Raw genomic sequence first — 11,129 nt, forward strand, 5'->3', positions numbered from 1 at the left:
TTTTAAAACTGGAGAAGTCGTTATAAGTTGCAATTTCAGTGGATGCCGGGGTGAACTCGACACAACAGGGAAGGAACTGGCTGAATTCCGCCATATGTCGAGCTCACTCAGCAGGTCTGTGGTCGTCTTGGAGGTGTGTTTGGGTTCATCATGATGCTGCAATACATGCTGGGATCATGCTCTGCTTCAGTATGTCACAGTACATGTTGGCATTCATGGTTCCCTCAATGAACTGTAGCTCCCCAGTGCCGGCCGCACTCATGCAGTCCCAGACCATGACACTCCCACCACCATGTTTGACTGTAGGCAAAACACGCTTGTCTTTGTACTCCTCATCAAGTTGCCGCCACACACGCTTGACACCATCTGAACCAAATAAGTTTATCTTGGCCTCATCAGACAACAGGACATTGTTCCAGTAATCCATGCCCTTAGTCTGCTTGTCTTCAGCAAACTGTTTGCGTGCTTTCTTGTGCATCATCTTTAGAAGAGGCTTCCTTCTGGGACGATAGCCATGCAGACCAATTTGATGCAGTGTGCGGTGTATGGTCTGAGCACTGACAGGCTGACCCCCCACCCCTTCAACCTCTGCAGCAATGCTGGCAGCACTCATACGTCTATTTCCCAAAGACAACCTCTGGATATGACGCTGAGCACATGCACTCAACTTCTTTGTTCGACCATGGCGAGGCCTGTTCTGAGTGGAACCTGTCCTGTTAAACCGCTGTATGGTCTTGGCCACCGTGCTGCAGCTCAGTGTCAGGGTCTTGGCAGTCTTCTTATAGCCTAGGCCATCTTTATGTAGAGCAACAATTCTTTTGTTCAGTTCCTCAGAGAGTTCTTTGCCATGAGGTGCCATGTTGGACTTCCAGTGACCAGTATTAGGGAGTGTGAGAGCGATGACACCAAATTTAACACACCTGCTCCATATTCACACCTGAGACCTTGTAACACTAACAAGTCACATGACACCGGGGAGGGAAAATGGCTAATTGGGCCCAATTTGGACATTTTCACTTAGGGGTGTACTCACTTTTGTTGTCAGCAGTTTAGACATTAATGGCTGTGTGTTGAGTTATTTTGAGGGGAAAGCAAATTTACACTGTTATACAAGCTGTACACTCACTACTTTACATTGTAGCAAAGTGTCATTTCTTCAGTGTTGTCACATGAAAAGATATAATCAAATATTTACAAAAATGTGAGGGGTGTACTCACTTTTATGAGATACTGTATATGTGTATGTATATATACATACACATATATCCATATGCACCAACTATTACTGAGAACACTAGAGAAGCTTTTGTTAACGTTAAATGTACATAAACAGGCAGAGCCGGTTTTTATCACTGAATGAGGGAACCGGATCAACCAGTGTGACCTTTACTTATTCATATGTTTTGCTTAATAACAAAACATGTTATGAAGTGAAGTTAAAAACTGTGTGTGTTTGTCAGTGTGTTTGCAACTTGAGCTGAAATGGACTTCGCGATTCGTGCCGCCACACTTGAGGATTGTAAGGACATCATGCGCATGATGTCAGTAAGTGACTGCGGCTCGTATTCACCATAAATTAATTACTGCTTATCTTTTATTACTGCTTATCTTTTTAACCGGTATGACAGTTTTATGCTGTATTGTATCATTCTGGTCAATTCACAGTCGGATCGGTCAGATCGGATCTGATGAGGCACTGTTCCTATTCATATGAATGTGAGATGCTCTCACACTGCCTGTTTTTCTGCTCAGAGTCAGTAAAGCACTGGCATAAAGTTGGCCACTTTTTGACGTTTGATATTTGCAGACATTCGCATATTAAGGGACCGTCTTTAAAGTTACATACGACAGTGGTATACATGTTTCTAACTTCAATAGCATTTGAAGGGAATGAATTACAGTCATACAACCAACTATATAGTATTCATGAAGGTGTCAGCTATACCGCACACCTTTTAGATGTTTGATATTTATTAAAATAAACTGTCAAATCATATGTAGCTGTGACATGAATTTCTCTACCAAATGAGCTCTGTGTGTGTGTGTGTGTGTGTGTGTGTGTGTGGTGGTGCTGTTCAATTAGTGCACGCACACTGCTATATTTAGCACTAAGATGTCAGCTCGCACACTGTGCACTTTCTAAGATTTTCTCGGATTTGATGGTTTTCTAACAGGATTAACAGGTCATAGGAGCCTGCAGGTCTTTGTCAGCCTAAGCTGGTCTCTAAATATTATGGTAATAATGTAATGGTGGTAATGTGTGTAGTGAATTTCAGTGACATGAGTATTAGTTCTACATTTGAGGAAATACAACCCCCATTACAAATCAGGGTTCTTGTCAAAATGTACAGACTTTCAGCTGTTTGTAATGACCTGAAAATTCAACTGAAAATGCAACTTAACATGATTTCTCCAGTTTCAAATTATTTAATCCCTTCATGGAAAGCATCTTTAGTACTTAGTAGAGCACCCTTTCACTGTTATGACCTGCTGCATACAAGATGCACAGCTTGGAGTTCTGGCATGGAAACCTTCTGCGTTTAGTACATGCCGTGGTCACTGAAACCTCAGTGCCTGTCCCCAGCAAGTCCTGCTGCAGGTCTTTTGCAGTCACTCCAGGGTTTTTCCACAACAGGCCTTCACAGAAATCTGGTTGCAGCGGTTTACAACTTCCTTTTTCTGCCCCGTCCAGAAATTTAATATTTTTTCTACCCCCAGTCAGTTCAGGTATTTCATGTGTTCCAGCTCAAGCACACCTGATGCAACTAATGAAGCCCTTGATTAGTTGTGTCAGGTGTGCTTGAAAAAACACATGTTTTGCATATTTGTGCTGTTGTGAGGGATTCTATTCAGGGGGTTGAATAATTTTAAAACTGGAGAAGTCGTTATAAGTTGCAATTTCAGTGGATGCCGGGGTGAACTCGACACAACAGGGAAGGAACTGGCTGAATTCCGCCATATGTCGAGCTCACTCAGCAGGTCTGCTTGGTAGGCCTGCAACACTGTCATTGTCTGCAGTGACCCATAAGCAAGACTACTACTGCATAGGCCTTGCCCACCAATGCCATGATGGCCTTACACCGTGGCTGGGATGGCAAAGCCAGCCCCCTTAAATTACCTACCATCGATGGAGAGCGGTAGCTCGCAAGCGCCTCCTCCTCCTTCAGCATAGCTACATAGCCATGCCGTTCATTCCCCACAATGGCCAAATAATCCAACATCGTGGGTTTATAAATACGGCTTATGCATGGTTTTCCCCCAGAAGCCTGATATTTTGTCATGCACTTCTGGAACAAAGGGGAGTTTTCTGCAGTGTGAGGGATTTACTTTCACTGGGGAGAAAAAAGCTCATTCACACTTGGTAATCACTTCAAGCAGCTCTTTATATGCTACTCTCAGTTTTTAGCACATCCTTCTCGCTCCTCAGAGTCAGAGAGGAATTATTACAATTATTTTTGTGTGTGTGTTTTTGGCTTTCCATAGCAGAAGGAGGAGTCTCAACGCGAGCTCCAAAATCCAGCGGAGAGCCGGACACGGAAAACAGAGCAAGAGATAGAGCAGCGCTCGTCTCTGGCTCCTCTTCCAGATCATAAGAGATCCCCTGGACCTGAGGCAGCTAGCTGCCTCGGCAGCGGCTGGCCCAGATCCGTGAAGCTCTGAAGCCCAACTCGCTTCGGCTTCGAGAAGAGAGCGAGTTGTGAATGGAGCTGCATAATTTAAGGTGTTACAATGCGCACAGTCAAACCTCTCAAGGACTGCCATGGCATGCTCCATTCCTAGACACTTCACACAGAAAGTGTACACTACTCCCCGTGATGAAACGGGAGCAAGACATAACACACTTCCTGAATTCTATCACTCATATTGTTTTCTCCCGCTCATTTTTTCTTCTCTTTTTTTAAAGGGATAGAAAAGTAAAGAGATTTTAAGAAAAGATAGAGAGGAAATGCATCTTTTTGTTTCTTTACACAAATAACCGACATGTAGTCTCGCTGAAGATAATAAGGCTGATAGCGCCTTTCACAGGTGCCAAATATATATATATCACGTGACTCGCTTAATTACCACGTCACCTGATCACAGCAGGCCTATAAATAGGCATGATTTTACACAAGCTTCAGATGCCGGTCATGCGCAATGGTGCTCCCATAGTGTTATGCTAAACGCAACATGGAGTTCCCTTTGAAAGGGAACGGTGGATTTCATAAAGAGCAACAACTTTAAGGTGTGCTTTTTTAGCTCGAAGATGCCATCTATCGATAAGAATATATAACTGAGGTCTACATCCTTCCAACTCCTGTAAGAAACATGCAAATAAATGTATTTTCCTCCAATCTGTCTGTAAATTAAAATTAAAAAGTCGTCAATTCATTATGTTCTAATACATATGTTAATACTGTATTATACACACATATACACATTTTAACTAATATACCAAATTATGTGTACTGTTGGTAATTTAAAAGTGTTTCAGAAACCAACTATTACTGAGAACACCAGAGAAGCTTTTGTTAACATTAAATGTGCATAAACGGTCAGGGCCGGTTTTTATCGATGAATGAGGGAACCGGATCAACCGGTAACATTCATATGTCTTGCTTAATGTCAAAACGTGTTATGAGGTGAAGTTAAAGACTGTGTGCGTTTGTCAATGTGTTTACAACTTGAGCTGAAATGGACTTCGCGACTCGTGCCGCCAAACTTGAGGATTGTAAGGACATCATGCGCATGATGTCAGTAAGTGACTGCGGCTCGTATTCACCATAAATTAATTACTGCTATCTTTTTAACCGGTATGACAGTTTTATGCTGTATTGTATCATTCTGGTCAATTCACAGTCGGATCGGTCAGATCGGATCTGATGATGTCATCTATGATGCACACCTTTTAGATTTTTGATATTTAATAAAATAAACTATCAAATCATGTGTAAAATTTGCCATGAACAACCCCAATTCCAAAAAAGTTGGGACACTATGACTTGCAAATCTCAAACCCATATGTTTTTCACAACAGAACATGAGGAAATGTACCATTTTCAGAAAAAAATAGGTAATTTTGATAGTTTAATGGTCTATGAAAATAATTTTGTTGCACCAGTTCTGTACTATGCCTTTTGGTTCAGGCACTAAAAACAATGGAAAAGTGCATCCATCCATCCATCTTCTATACCCCTTATCCTTTTCAGGGTCACGGGGAAACCTGGAGCCTATCCCAGGGAGCATCGAGCACAAGGCGGGGTATACCCTGGACAGGGTGCCAAACAATGGAAAAGTAAATTCAGTGAATCAATATAAAAAATGCAGTTTGCTTATTCCACTTGGTTTATGGTAATAAAAACAAAAGCAAAATTAGGACCAGTAATGAACACATGCTCTGAATTTATATAGGTAATTTATTTACCATTTATCTCCTGTTGGGGAGTGGAAAGCAAATCAATCTATACAGGATAGTTGATCCCCAGGACTGCAGTCAAGAAACCAAATATGTTTTGGTGCACAGCAGTGCATATGCAGTAGTTAGCCTTTTATTTATATTTGTTTTTTAGTTGATTTATTTTGTTTGTACCTCATACAGGAACTGACAGAGTATGAGAAAATTACAGATCAGGTCACAATTACACAAAAAGGTATATTACATCAAATGTTTATTGTTAAACTGTTTTGGGATAGTAGAAATATAGATACAATTGAAGGCAATATTCGCATGTATTTAATGAAATTCTGTTTATTCCTCACTGTAGACATAGAGCAGGATGGATTCTCTCAAAACCCATTTTTCCATGCAATAATCGCTGAGGTTCCAGAACAGCACAAGACCAAAGATGGTGAGAAATATACTATGTGACATGATCAAAGGTGCTGTCCAGGCACTCTCACTGTTAATTTTCAGATACAGTGCTTAATAGTAAAACCTGGTTTCCTCAATGATGTTGCTTTTATTTGTTTGTTTGTTTGTGTTTGTTTATTTATTTGCTTATTTATTACTTACTTGCATATAGTGGATATAAATTTGCAGGTTTTTGTGATTGGAACAAATATTCAACTTTAAAATTAAGATATAGCAACAAACAAGTCAAGTGAAAAATAAATAGCAAATAATATGTATGAAATCAAATAAATGAAAAAGTGTGCACACCCTTTTATAATGGGGCATGTGACTGTGCTCAGAATTAACCAATCACACATAAACTTGTTTACAATAGTAAATATTATACACCTGTCATCAATGAAGTGATTCTGATTGACCCCAAATAAAGATCAACTGTTTCTGTAGGATTTCTGGACACCATCTTGGTTTCATCTGACTTCAGCCAATTCATCAACTTGCATACTAGATCCCGTACCTACATGTTTGTTTAAACAGATTGGTCCAGGAGTAATTGAACCACTTCTAAATATAATCAATTCTTCCCTAAGCACTGGCTATGTACCTAAATCACTTAAATTAGCAGTTATTAAACCCTTGATTAAAAAACCTGATCTTGACCCGTCTCAATTGTCCAACTATAGACCAATATCAAATCTCCCCTTCATCTCTAAGATTTTAGAAAAGGTTGTAGCAAAGCAGTTATGCTCGTACTTAGATAGGAATAACATTCATGAAATGTATCAGTCAGGATTTAGACCTCATCATAGCACAGAGACAGCGTTAGTTAAAGTAGTAAATGACCTTCTACTGACTTACGATCAGGGTTGTGTCTCGCTGCTTGTGTTACTCGACCTTAGTGCAGCTTTTGATACTATAGATCACACTATTCTTCTTGATAGATTAGAAAATGTTGTTGGTATTAAGGGAACAGTCCTCTCCTGGCTCAGGTCTTATCTGACCGATCGTTATCAGTTCGTAGATGTAAATTGTGAATTCTCCATGCGTACTGAGGTTACTTTTGGAGTTCCACAGGGTTCTGTTTTAGGCCCACTGCTCTTTACTTTATATATGCTACCCCTAGGTCAAATTATTCGTAAACATGGAATTAGCTTCCACTGTTATGCTGATGATACACAGTTGTATGTTTCAGCGAAGCCAGAGGACAGACAGAAGCTTAGTAAAGTTGAGGATTGTGTAAAGGACATTAGACATTGGATGTTAATTAACTTCCTTCTACTTAATTCTGATAAAACAGAAATACTTTTATTAGGCCCACGTTTAGCTAGAAGTATTCTTTCTGATCACATGGTTACTCTGGATGGTCTTTCTGTTTCATCATGTGCAGCAGTTAAAGACCTTGGAGTGATTATTGACTCCAGCCTATCATTTGATGCTCATGTAGATAATATTACTAGGATAGCCTTCTTTCATCTCAGAAATATTTCTAAAATAAGAAACATATTGTCACTACATGATGCGGAAATACTAGTTCATGCATTCGTCACCTCTAGATTAGATTACTGTAATGCCATACTGTCTGGATGTTCCAGTAGGAATATAAATAAGCTCCAATTAGTCCAGAATGCAGCTGCTAGAGTCCTACCTAGAACTAGAAGATACGACCATATCACACCGATATTATCAATACTGCATAGGCTCCCAGTAAAATCTCGCATTAATTATAAAATACTTTTATTAACCTATAAAGCACTAAATGGTCTCACGCCACAATATCTAAGCGACCTTTTGGTTTTATATGATCCGCCACGCCTACTTAGATCAAAAGATGCAGGCTATCTGACGGTACCTCGAATAGTGAAGGCTACAGCAGGGGGAAGAGCTTTCTCTTATAGAGCCCCACAGTTATGGAACAGTCTTCCTATTAGTGTTCGGGACTCAGACACAGTCTCAGTGTTTAAGTCTAAGCTTAAAACATATTTGTTTACTCAAGCCTACCCTGACGAGATTCTTTCTACTACTTCGCAGTCATAATTATCTTTTTTCTCCCTCTCTCCTTTCGCCGAGCCCCACACGAATTTATGGAGATACTAGAGATCCAGATCCTTTCTGCCTCTGGATGGAGCTCAAATCTTCTTTAATTCCAGACTGCTGGGACTACGGCTGCTCTTAACGCCATACAGACTTCATATAAATCCATAATGAACTTTTTCACAATATCTGTTGTTACCCAGATGAGGATGGGTTCCCTTCTGAGTCGGGTTCCTCTCAAGGTTTCTTCCTCTTAAAACATCTTAGGGAGTTTTTCCTTGCCACCGTCGCCACTCAGTGGCTTGCTCAGTTGGGATAAATTCGCACCTTTAATATCTGTATACCATGTTGATATTTCTGTAAAGCTGCTTTGAGACAATGTCTATTGTAAAAAGCGCTATACAAATAAAATTGAATTGAATTGAATTGAATTCTGAAGCCATGGTCTGCAAAGAGCTTACCAGGCACATCTGCGATCACATTGTTGAAAGTTATCAATCAGGAGAGGGATATAAAAGAATATTCAAAACAATAGATGTACCATGGAATACTGTAAAGCACATATGCTAAAATTGGAATGATACAGAGAAGATTAGCATAGCCCCTACCCAATGTTGACACACAAAATTGTGTAGAGGACTGCATCAACAATTGGAGAAAATGGGGCACCACAGTGACATCACCAAGAATAGGACTTCCCTCCAAAAGTCACAAAAGAGCTTATCACTCAAAGAACACCATACCAGCGGTGAAACATGGTGGGGACAGCATCATGCAATGGGGTTGCTTCTGTTCACAACCCTCTAGTCAAGATAGAGGAACCATGGAAACCTGCAGGCCTCTGTTAGACAGCTGAATAGCACAAATCCAAGTCAACAAAGGAATGACTTTTGGAAGTTTTGGAATGGCCCAGTCAGAGCCCAGCACCAAAACTGTGGAATGGCTTGAAGATGGTTGTAAACAGGAGATCCCCTCACAATAATGTCTGGAAAGATTTGGAGTATTTTTGGAAGAGTGGAATAAAATGAAAAATAAAGTTGCCAAATCAAAATGTGCTAAATTGCTAGACTGTTACCCAAAAATACCAAAACCGGTGCTGTATTACAAAAAAAGAAAAGAAGATCTAACATGACTGGTTATGGTTTCATTTTTTTACATCACAAAAGCATGCAATTTTAACAGGGGTGTGTAAACTTTTTATATCCACTGTACTTGTTTGCTTATTTGCCTTCTTATTTATTTCACAGAGAGAATACAGGTAAACTTTGTAAATGATTATTCAAGGGTTCTTTACTTGGAACTGTCTTGGAAAAGAGAACCCCTCTGCTGTAGGATTGAAATCAAACCTTTAAAGACTTTTAAACTAGAGGGACAAATCATTTTTTCTAGGAATGCATTTAATTTGCAAGTACCTATTAAAGCCACATGAAAAAAGACATTCCAGTCATTGCAGAATGTGTATGTCTCTTTCAGGTCATACAAAAATAGGGTATTCTGTGTACTCCTTCACTTATAGCACATGGAAAGGCCGAGATGTATACATGGTGGACTTGTATGTGATGCCAGAGTTCAGAGGTAATTGTGCTACTTTTACTGCTTTGAATATATAAACATTTTACACCATCTTAAATTTTCTTAAAAAACTTTTTCCATTTTCTCCGTCAGTAAAGGCTGAAAGTAATAAAGTCAGAAACATTAACCACCCAAACAATCCTTAAGATGCCCTTTCTTTCCTAACAGTGTATCCATAGTGTCTGTAGCATACAGTATGGTCAGTTATCATAGGAGAATAATGCTGATGCATTTCCTACTGAGAAAACACATTAAATTGAAACATATTTTATAATGGAAGCCCTTTTTTTTTATTAATAATTTTTTTTTAAATTCATGTCCATGTTTGCATCTCATTCAGGAAAGGGTATTGGCAAGGCATTGATGAGCAAAGTTGCACAGGTGAGGGATGTATGAATATTTTCTGGTATTTAGAAATGAGATAAGTTGAACTGAATGCAGCATCTTTTAAGAAATCAAATTAATCTGTGTATTCAAAAAGAATGTGCATAATTCTCATATAAATTTTCTGGTATTGTTGATTTTGGGTTGTGACTATAAAAGCTAGGACAAGCCGCTGGCTGCACTAACCTCAGTTTTACTGTGGTGAACTGGAACAAGACAGCGCTGGACTTTTACCGGAAGCAGGGCTGTGTGGATTTGACCTCTGACCTGGGTTACCATTGCATGAGCTGCAATGGGGATGTCTTTCAAAGGATGGCTAATAGAGATTGCTAAATTTCAGGTTCATTTCCGATTCCTTCCTTCCATCCCTAACTAAAATCCAGTTGAGTGAGCTAGAATTTATTGCTCCCACATTGATGGAAGCAAAATACTTGTATTGATATGAAACTTGACTTTGTGTGTTTTAACAGTGCCAGTGGGGCTTGGATTTGGTCACATTAATCATGGTGGTAAAGCTGAAGGAAAAGCGGTAATGGAGTAGGTTTGACAGGCAGTAATGCCATAGCAGGTCAAAATCTACCTGTGCAATCAATGTTATGTGTGTAGACACTTCCTGTTTTAATTCTGGAATATCTGTTGATCAGGGGATGCTAAAACAGTTTTAGATTAACCATAGGATAGTTTTACATGCTAAAATGCTGACTCAAATTGTGTTATTTGTTTATAGTAAATTATCACATGTAATAAATAAATAAATCATTATTTGACATCCAAATGAGATAACTGTGGCAGTCTGCTAAAACCCTACACATGGTCAAATTTGGACATTTTCCTGAAGTAAATGATATTTCTGTTTTGGATTTATCTCAATCAGAAATAAAGTTATAGCATTTGAAGGTCTGCTTGCCCCAAAACTGAAGGTGGGGGGGGGGGGGGGGGGGGGGGGGGACGTTTACAGTGATAAATGAGTAATCATTTACTTTGATTATCAGCATCATCAACACCAGTCTCTGTCTTATCATCTAAGGTACTCTCCACATTTACACACCAGCCTCATCTTTATCTTTTCACATGACTGATCACTGTTTGCTCTTATATCAGTGGGGAAACATCCATCCATCCATCTTCTATACCGCTTACCCTTTTCAGGGTCACAATGAACCTGTAGCCTATCCCAGGGAGCATCGGGCACAAGGTGGGGTACACCCTGGACAGGGTGCCAATCCATCGCAGGGCACACAATCACACACCCATTGATACTTTACGGACACTTTAGACATGCCAATCAACCTACCATGCATGTCTTTGGTCT

At 39.7% G+C, this 11,129-nt stretch overlaps 1 protein-coding gene and 1 non-coding gene across 4 annotated transcripts; both read left to right on the forward strand.

Moving 5' to 3' along the window:
- The first annotated feature begins 1,319 nt into the window (after nt 1–1,319).
- On the forward strand, nt 1,320–10,713 carry sat2a.1 (spermidine/spermine N1-acetyltransferase family member 2a, tandem duplicate 1). 3 transcript variants are annotated; one of them, XM_017473237.3, is made up of 7 exons: nt 1,320–1,545; nt 5,579–5,630; nt 5,745–5,828; nt 9,335–9,436; nt 9,774–9,814; nt 9,977–10,157; nt 10,288–10,713. In XM_017473237.3, exons 1-6 carry the CDS (start codon nt 1,483–1,485, stop codon nt 10,148–10,150), a joined length of 516 nt encoding a protein of 171 aa, XP_017328726.1. In that variant the 5' UTR covers nt 1,320–1,482; the 3' UTR covers nt 10,151–10,157; nt 10,288–10,713. The 3 variants fall into 3 exon arrangements, with proteins under 3 accessions (XP_017328726.1, XP_053537350.1, XP_017328728.1); XM_017473239.3 differs by lacking the exon at nt 1,320–1,545 and adding an exon at nt 3,738–4,737; XM_053681375.1 differs by lacking the exon at nt 1,320–1,545 and adding an exon at nt 3,736–4,737 and having other exon boundaries at nt 9,977–10,713.
- LOC124628380 (U6 spliceosomal RNA) lies at nt 8,409–8,510 on the forward strand. Its single transcript, XR_006982876.1, has one exon. It is a non-coding gene; the product is annotated as a U6 spliceosomal RNA (small nuclear RNA).
- Nucleotides 10,714–11,129: the final 416 nt, after the last annotated feature.

This window comes from Ictalurus punctatus, chromosome 7 (genome assembly GCF_001660625.3).
Source record: "Ictalurus punctatus breed USDA103 chromosome 7, Coco_2.0, whole genome shotgun sequence".
Classification (NCBI taxonomy): Eukaryota; Metazoa; Chordata; class Actinopteri; order Siluriformes; family Ictaluridae; genus Ictalurus; species Ictalurus punctatus.

Bases quoted from the DNA above. Each gene is read 5' to 3' on its own strand.
- sat2a.1 (XM_017473237.3), top strand. From the start codon at position 1,483: ATGGACTTCGCGATTCGTGCCGCCACACTTGAGGATTGTAAGGACATC. The intron at 1,546-5,578 runs GTAAGTGACTGC...TACCTCATACAG, and splicing joins ACATCATGCGCATGATGTCA to GAACTGACAGAGTATGAGAA. The intron at 5,829-9,334 runs GTGAGAAATATA...TGTCTCTTTCAG, and splicing joins ACAGCACAAGACCAAAGATG to GTCATACAAAAATAGGGTAT.